This window comes from Branchiostoma floridae, chromosome 17, assembly GCF_000003815.2.
Source record: "Branchiostoma floridae strain S238N-H82 chromosome 17, Bfl_VNyyK, whole genome shotgun sequence".
Lineage (NCBI taxonomy): Eukaryota > Metazoa > Chordata > Leptocardii > Amphioxiformes > Branchiostomatidae > Branchiostoma > Branchiostoma floridae.
In genome coordinates, this window is record NC_049995.1 from 7,072,782 (window position 1) to 7,087,620 (window position 14,839).

Genomic DNA, 14,839 nt, shown 5'->3' on the forward strand with positions numbered 1-14,839 from the left:
TTCTTAAGTTAACATTTGAAAGAATCTCACAGAAATGAGCCAATATGAAAAGTCCTATTTTCCTCATATCTACACCACAGTGTTCATATTTGTAACTTCTTTATTTTGTATCCGATTCGTATACAATACAATACAATACCAATCTCTCTTTTTGAAGCTATACGAATTTGTTTTTCTATTAGAACTGAAGACACGTAACAAAGCATGCTATCTCTTCAAGACTATAAAATTAGGATTGGGCTTTTATGGTACAAAAAATGTTCCCATGTTTGATGTCCCAATGTCCGATTAACATGTATATTATTCGTTGCCAAAATCAAAGGTTTGGTGTTCAACAAAAGGTATAATATCGGTATACTAGCAAATTGCTATACATACTAACAATGATATCAAGAACGTTTTATATTTTTAGCACCAACGGTCTTCGGAGTAAGTTTATAGAATAGCATAAATACGAATAAATACTACGTATACGTAAAAAAGGCTGTTTCTGCACGTACAAAATGATAGTATAACTTATGACCTTATCAATATAACTGATAAAAAAAGCTAGTTAGAAAGTAGTATAAACTATTTACATTAAAAGAACTTTGGAAGAACGACACTCTATACACAGATATACTATTACCATACTGAGCTGTGAGCCCCTGCCGTCAACTAGATCTATAATGTGATTCGTGTTTCAACTGCGCTTGCACAGCAAAATGCATAAAATAAAACACTTCTGAACATTGTTATGCAATGGTACTTCACCTTTGACATATTACCCACTGTGCATTGCGCTACACATGCGCATCATCTTATTTGTTTCCTTGTGAAAAAGGTTTCCACACCTAAAATCTATGTTGATGTTGTGCCACACTTAAATAGCAATCGGTAATACTAAAAACTTTGTAACCTTTTGAAATAACCAAGGAGGACAAATAACTGATAAAGATAATTACTTTGGAAATGATACGGACATTCATAATATCCCTTTGACGGAATATTGCATCCTACAACACTATTTGCCTGTATCTAAAAGACAAGGGTTTGGCGTTTATGACAGAAATATATTCGTCAGTTTTGTACAAAATATACCAGTTCGTGTCTCTAAATGTTGTAAAGATGGCGGCGGTAGGGGCCCACGCTCTCGTTTCCAGGGTGAATTTCTTTCCTCCCTCGTTCCCCCGACACCGTGGGTGTTCACAGGTACCATCCTGATTTTGGCCCAGGTTTTTCTCCATGATAACTAAGCTGTGGTGGCGACAAAGAAAAAGGTAAGCAAATGGTAAGCAAGTTGTTCCAACAATACTTAATTTACAGCTATTAAACAACCTCCAAGAAAAGTGTCATATTTTCTTGCATGAAATATGAATATAGCAACTGTTTTCTTATTGTGTTGGAGCAAAGTTTAAACTTTTCACTATAATAGCAACTAGTTAAAGACTATTTAATCCTGAACAAGTGGAGGCAAAATACAACCATGTTTAGGTAACCAACTGTGTGGAACATTAACACATGATGCCTTTTTCCTATAACCAGTCAACATGGCTAACAATGCTTTATGTCATGGCAACGTGACTGCAAGCGCCCAATGGAAAGCAAGATACTTTTCCTTTAACGAATCAACATGGCGGACTCTTAATTACGTCAAAGATAAGTCACTGCAAATGACCAATGAAGACCAACCTAATTTCCTTCAACCAACCAACATGGCGGGCTCTTAGTGACGCAATATTAGATCAACCAATGGATAGCAAGCCACTATTCATTTAACCAATCAACGTAGCGGACAATTCATAGCCACGTGTCTGCAAACGACCAATGGAAACCAGTCTACCTACCCCGCATGGCCGTGGAACGATGGCGGGTTTATCGCAGACCTTCCTGCCGGCATCGAAGACCAGCCCGTCCGGGCAGTACCCTCGCTCGCCCTTCACCCGCCCGTCCTTACACACGTAGTACCGCGAACAGTCCTTCGGGTCCGCAAACATTCCACTTAGCCGGCGGGGGCACAGAAATCCTGCAGAAAATAATCATTTTTGTCATTCCGTACAGCCATATGTTTGGTTTCCTAATGTTTTTACCTCTGCTAAAAAAATTATGTTTTGGTGACGTTTGTGTGTGTGCGGTTATGAAAAGCATAAGTCTAGAAGTTGTGGATGGATTTTTGTGATATTTGGCAGGTGGATATGTGTTGGTACAATGAATGTCAAATTTGACAATTGGGCCTCCTAGCGGCTCTCTTCCGCACTGCAGCAGAACGTTTTTTTTACAAGTTTACGTTTGCTTACTTTAAAGGTGTACAAATTTCACAGGAAAGTAAGTCCCAATGCAAATGTTTCTTCCCATACATTTTTCTTTATATTACGAAGGCCAGAAAATCTTATAAAAGCAATATGCCTCAAAAGAAGAGGGGCTTCAGGGAAAATAAAATGAGAAAGAGAGAGAGAGAGAGAAAGAGAGAAAGAGGCAGATAGAGAGACAGAGACAGCTGCAGAGACAGAGAGAGAGGGACAGAAAGAGACAGAGACGAAGAGATCCTCACCGTCAACCTTCAGCTGGCCTGTAGACCTTTGCGGGGGGTCGCTGTTGACCACGCATGTGTAGTTGCCCTCCTCCTCCTTGCTAACGTGGAAGACCCGCAGCAGATATTCCCCGCGCCGCTTGGCGGCGTGCAACTTCCCGCTCCAGGTCACCCTGTGGTAGAGTATATGATATATTCTATTTTAGCTTTAAGCTTTATTCAACAAAACAAAAATGCATACGCAAGACAAACAATATAACATATGAGTACACCAAGGACGTTATATGACGCAAACACTGAAATACGTACACATATTACTAAATGAACGCATTTGCAAGATCACCCCATTTTCTGTAGTGATAACTTGGCTTTCGTTTCCTTCTATGGACTTAAAATGGATGGGAAAGGAGACAAAACTATACAATAAGGATTGGCGATTAAAGAATATATACACCTTGCCCAATAGAATTATCATATTACATGTTATTGGCACTGCTTCATGATAATATCAAATATCATCGATATTAAGAAATACACCGATAACAAACTAATTTGCAACGATTACCCGTAAGATACATTAAATGTTTTATGAGACTAAGGCCAGGGCAACGTCAATTCAACGTTTATTTCACAAAAATGTAAGACAAAATGTTGTATAAAACTACTGGATGAAGCATTGATCTTGTACAGTTTTCTAGTGATGACACAGTGATGACACAGCATGCACATGTGTTTTTTTTTACTAAGGAACTACAATTTATTTCTAGCCAAAAATGATGTAGAGTTCTTTACCTGTAGTTGTCCACGAACAGCACTCGTCCGTCCTTCTCCCAAACCAGAGAGTTCCCGTTCATGTCGCGCACCTTGCAGATGAAGGTGGTACTGCGCCCGGGCTCTACCATTCTGTCCGACAGGGGTTGGCGGAACACAGCACGGTCGTAGAAGTTTGGCTCTGTAATAAAAACGTTCATTGTCAAACGTATTGCCTCCCTTTATGTAATAAAACACAGCGGATGGCCGGTTTGAAAGTTTGTGTCTCATTATATTCCTACGTTTTAGCGAATTCATGTCTGATTCATGTGTTTTTCAAAACACTCGTACGCGCTTGGTCCATTTGGTGCATTTTTCAGAGAATTCGTAAGAAAACTTATGCAACTCTGAAGTACGTAGCACTTTTGTTTGTTGTTTCAAGGAGGTTGGTCGTTGGCTTGGGACATTTTGTCAGAGACGATTGACTAACGACTCCGTCCAATAGCGCCACCTTGCGGTAATAACACAAAGCGCCAAAGACCATGATGCCAGTTGAAACTTACAACTTTTCCATCTGGCCTACAGCTCCTGCAGCATGTCTCCCATCAGAGAACGGAAGTGTAAGTTTTTCTAAGTCCCCACAAGACTGACCTTGTCATTAAACTGCAACACCCTGCCACAGTGTGTATGAACCATCTGTAGGTCTGGGCATTCAATCTGACAAGTCTTATTAATGTAGCAGAAGCCGTATGTGGTAGCCATAAAGAATTTCTTATGAAATAACAATGCCTTCTGGGTTATAATCGCTGCTGTGTTGGTATAACGTTACAATAAATGGTGTGCTTTGTATTTTTCTTCGTTTAGAATGAGACTTCGTGAGTCGTCTCAACTCAAGCATCTCATGGTAGAGACCAAAGGCTTAGCATTTTGAAAACTTGAGTTATAGATGACAAAGTACATCCACAAATTCAGAAGGAAAGACACGATGACTTTGCTTCAGGAGTCCCATGGCCTCTTTGAGGCAATAGGGGCAGTGGGTTGGGCGCGGTATCAGAAGTCAGAACCAAGCCTTCAACTTCCAACCCCCTTCAACCGAAGTCAGGTACCCATTTTTTCACCTGAGTGGAGTGAGGAAAGTTGTGTAGAGTGCTTTTCCCAAGGACGCGACGACTACGTCTAGTCAGAAACGCCAGGAATTGAACCCGTGACCTTTCGATTTCGTGTTCTTTAGGTCCTTTACTTAGGCTGGGCCATTCGACCACATCCACCTAACGCCCTGTCCCCAAGGAGTTTTGACACGACTGTGGTCCCTCTGCGTAGGACTACCGAGGGCAAGATGCCGCTACTTTTCCTAAAAACGCTGGGACAATTTTTCAAAGACCTTATCTGTCACCACAACCGCCGAGTAATTAAAAGGCTCCGTAACCTTTGTGACCTCTGGAGAGACCACGCAATTTCTTTTGCAGCTGTCATCACAGAGAGTAGCCTGGGAACGAGAGCGAGATTACCCCCTGCCATATTTGTCAATCAGGGCGGGGCATCATTTAGGGTACCCGGTGCTTTTTTGGAGGATAAAAATGTACGCCTCCTGCAAAGTTTAACTGTCTTCGTACACAAAATTGTGTTTTAAATCCATGTCGGTGGTTGGTTCTGTCACGGCCTGCTTGAAAATCCAATGGCATCAAAATCGTACGACGATCGCACGACCTATAGGTCCCATAGATGTGACCGCGCCCTTATACAAACGCGTCCAAACAGAAAAGCGCGCTGTCGCACGTAAGATTGTAACCAAATATGCCCTCTCCGGAAATCACAGTATCGTTCCTGTCTTTGCTAAATGGATTAACTGGACAAGCTAGCTAATATTTAATCCACAACAAGTCCTACCTGCGGGCTATCTTTGGTACAGTCCTTGGAATACAAGAGAAGGTGATACAAATTATGTTCAACATGTTCTTGACCTTACGATCTATGATTTCCTTCGAATCGGCAAACAGACACTTTGGTTTCATTAAAGTAATCCCACTGGTTATAAATGTAAGACAGAAAACGGTCAATGCGGGCAAGCTTAAGACATTTGATACCCAACTGCTTGGCTCTAGAGTTGTGAGGTCAACAGTTGTAGTCGTTAGAACCAATACATGTCTTGTTTCCCGGCTATCAACGAAGAGCACTTACCAACGGAAACGAGTAACACACGGTTGGAAGGCACAGTTGGACAGAGCACGCGATTCTGAGACATTAGGTGTAGGGTTTGATAGCCGCATTCGCAGACTTCCAGCGGGAGTGAATTTTATTTCATGGGGGGGGGGGAACTGGTTCGCAATTTGGACTTTAATTCGAGGCCGGGCGAACCTCCCTTCCACGGCAAACTCCCTTTTTTGGTGTTAGAAAACATTTTGTCAACGTTCTCTTAAAAATCGCGAACCAGCGCCCCTTCCCATGAAATAAAATCCAGCCCCTTTCGAAGTCTGCGAAGTGGGCCAAGGGTTTGACTTTTACGAAATTTTTATCTGTCTCCGTCTTGAATGTCAACGATCGCAAGATAAAGACACAGACAATTGATCTTAAGTGGGTTGGTAGGTTTCCTACTGAAACTATCTCGGTCCAGCCGTACATCCATTCCTAATAGAACTCAGCGGGTGATACCAGATGATAACCGCCTTTTGATGCCGAATAGAAGGCGCTTTCAAAGGAACTGGCACTACAAGGACTGGTGGAAGATATTTATCAGATCGCTGCATATGGTTGAGCAATGAGATATAGCAAGCAAAGGCTGTGTAGCTTACGTCGTTTCAAACACCGAGACACTGTCTGGTCTGGTATATTTTGTTTTTGCTATGAACCATGCATTTAATACGTTTTTTAGGCTTTGGCAGCAGTTTTAGAATGTGCGGTCATCATTTTCTTCGACGACGCCAGGGCAAAATTTGCCAACGGCGATGGAAAATATTACTGGGTAGCAAAATTTGATACTGTTTTGTGTGATTTGTGCTGCCAGTCTTCCGTATCTGTTAGTCAAGCATGCATCCTGTGGGCTTCAGATGGGCTGGTGTCATTTCATATTGATCCTCAGGGTTTAGTTAACTGTCTGAGGGTGACCGAAGTCAAGGTCTTCATCAACGTAGGGTTTACAAACATTAGACTTTTTATTAGAGTTAACTGTCACTCACTTCATCTAGTGGAAGAACTGTACATGCAGATTGGTCATTTCGTTGCCGTTTGTGTAATTAAATTCAGAGTAATATGTGGTTCAACTTTAACACTGAATACTCACAGATAATGAGGAGAGTGTATCTTTAATCATCATTTCTGGACTTACTAGTAGATAAAAGTATTGGATGTCCTGCTGTGTTGGGTGCCACAAGAATTTCTCGATTCTACTTTTTAGGTACTCTCAAAGCAGAGGTTAGGCTCCGGCTATTTTTTTAACTTTTTTTTTTGTCGTTTTTATCGGGCTTTCTATTATGTCATTTTTTTAAGTACGCAAGCCAGGTTTTGACACAGCAAGATGAAATACAAAATAGAAAGCCCGATAAAAACGACTAAAAAATACGTTTAAAAAAATAGCCAGAGCCTAACCTCTGCTTGGAGAGTACTTTTTAGGTGATGCTTTTGGCTTTTCGTTTACAGTAAATAAACAGTCTGTTGGTGGGCTCCGTTTTAAACTCCATCTATACACTCAAGTCTCGAAACTAACAATTTGGGGCCACGAGTCACCATTTTCCCCACTTAAATGCTTCTTATCTGGTGGCACACAAAAGGGTGTTGTAACAAGGCAGTGATTCAGTTTGCCTTGAAGATAAACCTTCACAAAGGGGAAAGTGAGAACAAGGGGCTGGTTTGTGTCTTTAAGTCGCCGCCAGCTGACTCTTGTCACGCGCCACTTCTGAGTAAATCACTCGTGTTGCCAAACTGCCAAGATGGCGGCGCACCTGTCACCTCTCGTCTGCCACCTGTACAAGCTGACACATGGCGCATGCGTGAACTGTTGCCGCGCCGCCAAGGCCCCTTATGGCTCGATTATCTCAATGATAGCGCCCCTCTGGTTGTTTTCGTGCCTTATAGGATCAATGCTAATCTGTCCTCGCATTTGATCCAAGTAAAAATAAAGTTGTTAGATACAAGGGCATCATCCAAGGAGGTTAAAAGATAGACATAGGTTGGCGTTTCTATTTATTTCACAAAGTACTCCCTAGAACCTACCAATGCTTTGTAAGACTATTCCTTTTTTAGGGAAAAATATTTAAACATGGTATTTGTTTGTTTGTTTGTTTGTTTGTTTGTTTGTTTGCATTCCATACCTGGTAAACAGGTCAAGGCGTAACTAGAAAGCCGGGTCTTACATCTGCTCGGAGATTGGGCACGTGTCCTTGTTGCGGGGATGTTTTAGGTCACGCGGCGGGGGAGAGAAGCACCTCTCACCGCCCCGGCAAAGGTTAACACACTCCCGCCGACACGGCCCGGCTCTCCCGGTGTCAGGTTCTCCCTCGTCATAACAAACCCGGGGACAGGCGAGTCAGGAACAGTTTACTCACCGTCTCACGTGGGGAACAGATACTGATAACGTGTTAGTTTTGTTACACTGATACATATTAGTGGGGTGTGTTATCATGTGGATGAAATTCTTCAATGACAGATGTCCATCATGTCCATTAGTTCATGTCACCTGAGACTGAATTTCGCAGTGAATTGGAGATTATGCCTTCAAGCCATTCATACTCCCCCTCCCAAAATATCAGGTCTAAAGATTGCATCTCTGAAAATGTACCAGTTCTCAAATATAACGTTATCAATCTCATTCTCTGACATGTTGAAGCACTCGCTTACTCGTTCACTCACTCATTCATTAACTCATTCATTCACTCACTCGTTCACTCACTCACTCACTCGTTCACTCACTCACTCACTCACTTACTCGTTCACTCACTCACTCACTCACTCACTCACTCACTCACTCACTCACTCACTCACTCACTCACTCACTCACTCACTCACTCACTCATTCCTTTATAAGGCTAAAGGGCAAATCCAACAGATTTTCACAACGTCTTCTTGCTGCGCACAAAACCTATCAACCACCCAAACAAATAATGACCATACCTTGTCCAGAACAAGAATCAAAACCGGGAGTTCTGCAGCAGTACCCAGTCTAAAAACCGCTAGGAGGGCCCAGATTTCTTGCACAATACAAGACCTAACCACCTACCAAATTTCATGACAATTATTGAAATTCGAGTTAATTTCGAGTTAGCGAGAAAGTGGAGTGTTCGCGGTGGTTTTAAGTTCAGTTCGCGGTAAGACTTCCTCGCGAAAACCACGAACATAAAACCACCGCGAACATTTCTTCATTTACAGTTTTTTATGCTGTTGATGATTAAAACTATCAAAAACCTAACTTTTTTGGCGAGACTAAAAAAAAAAAAAAAATGTAGGAAAATACTTTTGCATCGTATCTGTGCGGTGGTAAGCACCGAAGGTCACGGCATTTGCCAAGAAAACGTCGTGTTGTTTTAGCCTGGACTAACTTCCCTCAGACAAGCCGTCCTCGCCGCTGAAAGGAAATAAATCCCCCAAACGTTTCTTCAGGCGGCTGTGTTAGTCCTGTTAGTTCAGCATCTGCTGTCTCAGGAGACGGTGTTTCCATCACTACAGGAGAGGCCAGCACAATGCAATTCTCCGGTTCACAACAAATATATCACCGCCATGGCTCAAAACCCCTTGGATTAGCCTCGTGATTGAAGGATTTTGATTGGTTATTTGGTTTGAGTCACTTACACCAAGTACCTTTGTTCTAATCTCATGGCGCCTGCTACGACAGTGACGCTGACATTTGGCGCCAAAAGAAGCCACAAAGTCCTGTCATGACGTCAGAATCAAACAACAAGATCCTGACGGACCCCAGAACAAAGCGGTTTTGACGATATAAACGGAAAACGTCGTAACATTGTGCCCGTCTGTGTTTCGTCAGACCGCGAATTTTCCATTCATATCGTCCAACATCGCCATGTTCTGGGTTCCGTCGGCATCATCTCGTTTGATTCTGACGTCATGACAGGACTTTGCGGCTTCTTTTGGCGCCAAATGTCAGCGTCACCCGACATTGTAGAGGCGCCGAAAGACTGGACAAGAAGTCAACGGTACTGCCGGGTGTAAGTAACTCAAGCCCAATAGGCATTGGGCTTCGTCTTTAATGCTTTTAATGGGACTGATATATAAGAGAGGGCAGAAACTATTGCTCACTTTTTCCTTACATTTCATAATAATGACAATGTCTGATGACTTCGCTAACCGTGACATGTACCATCTGTTTTTCAATCATATATTCTAGCTACCCTAGCCTGGGAACCATACCATCGAGGCGCTCGGCGGTGTAGGGGTGACCGCCCGTACAGTTGATTGGTACAGGCCGGGGGAGTTCTTACGGGGTTAGATTGATTTAGTAGGGGTAAACTCAAAAAGGCCGGCTACAAGCTCTATAGGCGAAATCTCAAAGGGCAGCTAATCAGACAGGCTGACAGAAGCAGGCCGGTGCCGGGTAAAGCTCCCCAAAGCCGACCGCGGAGAATGGTACCCAGGCTAAGCTACCCCAGTACTAGTCCACCATTCTTAATGCAGCGTCCTTACAACCGAGTCAGAGGAAGAAACCATTATTTTCATTAAAAAGATAGGCTGTCGATATGGTTACCGTTGGCGATTTTGGCTGACCGCGAGCCTCGAGGAATTTGAAGAACAACTATCTCTGCCAGGTCCCTTACTGTTCATTTTCACATACTCGCTCATTGCCTTTATCAATTAATTAGTCATAGAAACTTCTGTTCTAAGCCGAGACTTCATAAAAATGCGACATTGGCGACGTTTGTTTGGCCGCAGAGGAATAGGCACGCGTGGCACTATCTCCAAGTAGATAAGGTAGAAAGTCGAACCGTTCCTCTTCTCCTGACAGTCTTACGTAAGTTCGTGTCTGGGGGCTGATTACAAGAAAGTGGACTTGAGAAAAACATGTGTTAGCGATATTAGAAACACACATGCCACAAGAACAGTGATTGACAGTGTTGTAACAAGTGACTGCATGATTCCAACTACAAGCGCTGGCTATATGAGTATATCTAGATTAGTTTGGTTACTCTTTCCATGGTTATTGGAGACTACTCAGCAAGCATTCTTTTATTACTTAACACTATTTTGATACGTAACACTTAATTGTTGATAGCCTTCGTAGATGTGATGAGTCTGTATTTTCAGAAAAAAAATTACGACTTTCTCTCCCCAACATCTGCTTGGAGGTGAGCGTGACTCACTGGCGTTTCCACAGACAAGATTAGAACAAAAGATTGTTTGGAATCACGATAAAGCCGGGAGGCGAGGTGACAGGGATTAGACTTGTGTCTACAGCCAGGCGCGTTGTCATGGCGACAGGCCACGCCCTGACGGATGCGTGCCGATGGTCTGTGCCAGAGTTGAGCCAGACAGACTTTTTTTCACACACCTACGCGCGAGTTTTTTTTTCTTTGAACCGTGCACACATATGGTACAAAAGAAAATGAACAAGGAGCAGAGGGGAAGGGGTGTGTAGAGAGAGGGTATGAGAGGGAGAGAGAGAAAGAGAGAGAGGGGAGATAAAGAGAGGAGGAGAGGGAGAGAGCGGGGAAGATAGAGAGAGAGGGAGGGAGAGAGGGATATGTGAGAGAGAGGGAGGGAGAGAGAGGGAAAGAGGGAGAGAGGGGGAAGAGTAGGGAAAGGGGGACAGAAAGAAACGAACGCGAGTGACGTGCATGGGTTAGATACTTGTGAGTGAGAGAGTGAGTGCGTGAGTGAATGAGTAAGTGCGAGTAAGTGCGACGTCATAGTAAGTAGTATTGGCATCCAGCAATTTAAAATATCTAACTTTAAAAATAGGAGACAGACAGCTAGGCTGACAAAAAGTTCTAATATGGAAAAATGCAGCTCCAGATATCACACTGAGGATGATTGCGGTGCGACAGACGTAGTTTAGGCGAAGACTGAAGAAGAACCCACACTATCTATTAAAAAGTCCTTGTTTCAGGTGTTTCACCGCGAAGGAAGTGAGGGCCAAGAAAAGGAAGACATAGATTTCAGCCCAAGGCACCGTGCAGCCAAACACAAGACGACAGATCTTCTGTCACGTTGTGTTACGAGGTGACTGCCCTTTACCGAGGTCCCCTAGTCACCGGGCATGTTGCCTAAACAAGCGATCTGTCATGCAGGCCTCGAGGTAAAGGACCGCGGCAGAGCGATAAAAATCTGCTCAAGATTTACCCAAGTCCTTCAAGTCGTAAATCTTTAAAAGCAGTTACGGTCCTTGGGCGAGATCCATCAATTCTATAGCCTCCTTCGCAGACCTTTTAGGTTCGGCCTACTTTTATTTTAGGAGGAGCTGCTCTCTATCGGGCTAGCTGCGCTTGCTATAGGGAGAATATTTGACAAGGGAGCTTGGCCACGAACTAGGGTTTCATTTACTTAGCCTCCACCACTCTAGGCCTTCCTACGGAGATGCGGGGATCGTAGAATTCCGAAAAAAATCGGAAGATTGGCCAGGGGAGTCAGTCAGCTTAGCCTTAGGTTCATGTTTCCCCTCCGCGAGGCCGACCAACTCCTATGGTAGCAAAACTCCCTTGACAAATTACTCTCCCTATAAGTATAATGGCCAGCGTAGTCAGTCCGGTAGAGACTACTCTATCGGCGTAGCTGCCAAGGGAGTTTGGTCACCAACTAGGGTTTCATTGGCCATCTAGTGCAGAGGGAGACTGACTCTCCTGGCCAACCTTTTGCTGAAGTCTACGATCCACATTGCCGTAAGAAAGCGCATGACTGAGGCTACGGGAGCGCTGATTTGCGATGTTCAACATAGGCCAAGATCTCTAGGCGTTTGCCATTTGGCATTGCGCTTCCCGACAACAGAGAACTTGGCAAATGTTGTTCCGTACCTAGAAGACCTGCGAAGGGGGCTACTAGTTTGATTTCTTGTTTCGAGTGCCATACTAGTACTCGAAAAACTAAATAAGAGAGCTCCTCTCCAGTCAATTTGCTCAGTACACTGAGTAAATCAATTAACAGTGATGCTAGATTAGCGCTGCGATTCAGTACGGGTGCTGGCGCGCCATGGGGTCCTTGATTCAGATAGCGGGAGATGTGGGGGGATAAGATTAGGGGGTGCCGATTGTTTTCGCAGGTTGTTGTGAAGGGGGGTTATCCAAAACACACCTGTCGTTTCCAATCAAATACTAGACGGCCGACTTTTAGTCTCGCGTTATAGGGCAAGATTTACGGTAAACAAGGCTGGTTTGTTCAGTGCGTTACCACTGCGAGGTTTCAGACGACACTGCAAGGTTTCAGACGACACTTTGTGTCCCTGAGGAAAAAATACTCTCAAAGCAGAGGTTAGCCTCCGCTTGGCTTTCGACGACCTTTCAAGACGTTTTGGCAGGGTTTCTTCGTTAGCTGGTGGACAAACGAAACCCTGCCAAACTGGAAACGCTTACAAAATCATAAAAAGACATAAATAGGGCCAAATCCTGACCTCTGCTTGAGAGTAAAAAGCTTTAGCCAAAGTCTTAGCAAGGAGGTTATATGGTCTTAGTAATGCACGATGGGGCGTTTTTTCGCGGTCGTTTGCTTCGGCTGATTAACCGAAAGAGGTGTCGATTTCGCCAAGAATCGACAGCAAGGCACAAACTAAATTGACACAGTGGTGAAGGATAAAGGGTTATAGAAAGGTTAGGGGCTAATTTGTCGTGTTTGTTTTACTTTAGGGAGGAGGGAATGGTAAACCACATACAGGCCCCAAGGTTACAGTGTCCCTCGGGACGTGGCGATAAAGAAGTCAATGAAATCAAGACGAGAGATCACATTGAGAACGACAAGGCCAAACAAAGGGGCTATACTTCTCTTCGCAGCGGTGAAACGTTCCATGTGTTGCCGTGTAATTTATCGCACCGGCCGGCTCAAGAACATATGTTTGCCTTGTCTACACTGCAACAACGCAAGGCTTAGAGGAAGCCATAGTTTGACTATATGGTTTCTAAAACCACGACACTGATATCAACACACACATACAGCACTTTCTACTAAACCAGACACATTCCTGCACAGACTCAGTTTTATAAACAAAGGCTAGAGGGTGTAGAAACATGTGCTAAAGTTGGCAAACTTTAGAAGGGAACGGGCTAGGCGATACGTACTTATTTCCTTGGGTATCGTTGGCTCCAGGCTATTAGAATCGCCGAACCCTTGTCTCGAGCGAGCCTGGTGGAAAAGTATAGCAAAGATACAGGCTTAAAGTCTAGAAGTAAGTCAAAATCTTTATAGTTCGTACCAACTGGTAATTGCAACACACAAATTGGTGCAATACACTGGTACTAAACGATTGAAAGAGGCAATTAAAAGCGGTGAATGTACGGAATGTGGTATCCCAAACGCTAGCTGAAAAGTAATTAACTTTTAATCAAGTAGTCAAGGCTTGATTAGCATTGCGTAGGCGGTGGAAATTCCTTCCCCATCTATGCAATGTCCAGTCGGATTTACACAGGCTAAGAGGAATTCTTGTAAACAGCGAACAATGAAAAAATAACAAAGGATGCTCACCTGACCATAGTAGTACGGTTGACGGGGTGCGCTGTGGACAGAAGAGGCGAGGAAAATCGCCAGAAAGACGAGTCTTGGTAGCATCTTGAAGATTTCTGTGGATTCTGGTTTATAGAGACTGCTAGTCTGTCTACCAACTGCCAGCTGTGACCGAAACGTCTGAAGTCTGCCGGCTCACACCCGCGCGCCTTTATACATATGCAAAACCGCACAACAGTACACAACAGTCGTGACGTCACAACAAATCACAGGCCCACGAAGCCGTGACGTCACGCACTCCTCAGGGACAGGTGTTTGTGTGTGCGCCATAACCCCCCCCCCCCCCCCCTCTTTCTTATGTCTACAAATCGTTTCCGAAGTAGGGTGAAAGTACTCAAGGCCCACACAAGGAAAACAAAGAAATTATTTTACGATTGTTACTTAGGGTATTCAAGGGGACTTAAAACTCATAACTTCCCTCACGTCAAAGGATATGCGATAAAAGGTCACAGGAAAAGGTGGAACAAAACAACTTTTGATCCGAACTGAAGTTTGGACCGACGTATAGCGGAAACTGTCTAGCAAAAATCATGTGCTAAATCCTTTCGCCAAGGTTCAGTGGGCAGTATAGAAGGACGTATTGTGTAGTATGTAAGTTCTGTCGTTCAATGTCTGAAAGGTAGGTTGTTCTAGTGTGTGGGGTCTTTGTAGTATGATTCAGCGATATCGAGTTTTTATCGCTAGAAAATCTATCTATCTATCTATCTATCCATTCATTTATCTAACTAGCTATCCGGCCATCTATCTATCTATCTATCTATCACAGTATCTATCTATCCATTTGTCTATCTATCGGTCATTTTCTCTTCTCCGTCTGTAACGCCATTGAAACCACATGCAAGTGGGTACACAAAGTCATATAGTTTTCTTTGTTTTCAAACGACCCTTCGACAGTACAATACACACCAGTTTCTAAAGGTTTAATACTATAGGGTA

At 43.6% G+C, this 14,839-nt stretch overlaps 1 protein-coding gene across 1 annotated transcript; it reads right to left on the reverse strand.

The window, feature by feature from the left end:
* Nucleotides 1-80: 80 nt before the first annotated feature.
* On the reverse strand, nucleotides 81-14,056 carry LOC118404630. The gene is made up of 6 exons (XM_035803861.1): nucleotides 13,865-14,056; nucleotides 13,462-13,525; nucleotides 3,302-3,461; nucleotides 2,531-2,682; nucleotides 1,827-2,005; nucleotides 81-1,236 (listed from the first exon to the last, which is right to left on the reverse strand). Exons 1-6 carry the CDS (start codon nucleotides 13,946-13,948, stop codon nucleotides 1,186-1,188), a joined length of 690 nt encoding a protein of 229 aa, XP_035659754.1. The 5' UTR covers nucleotides 13,949-14,056; the 3' UTR covers nucleotides 81-1,185.
* Nucleotides 14,057-14,839: the final 783 nt, after the last annotated feature.

What these genes read in the sequence shown, in the direction of transcription:
- LOC118404630 (XM_035803861.1), bottom strand. Translation starts at nt 13,948, where the DNA reads ATGCTACCAAGACTCGTCTTTCTGGCGATTTTCCTCGCCTCTTCTGTC. An exon ending in AACGATACCCAAGGAAATAA is followed by an intron (nt 3,462 to 13,461) that starts GTACGTATCGCC and finishes TTTTTATTACAG; the next exon opens with AGCCAAACTTCTACGACCGT. An exon ending in CTGTTCGTGGACAACTACAG is followed by an intron (nt 2,683 to 3,301) that starts GTAAAGAACTCT and finishes ACTCTACCACAG; the next exon opens with GGTGACCTGGAGCGGGAAGT.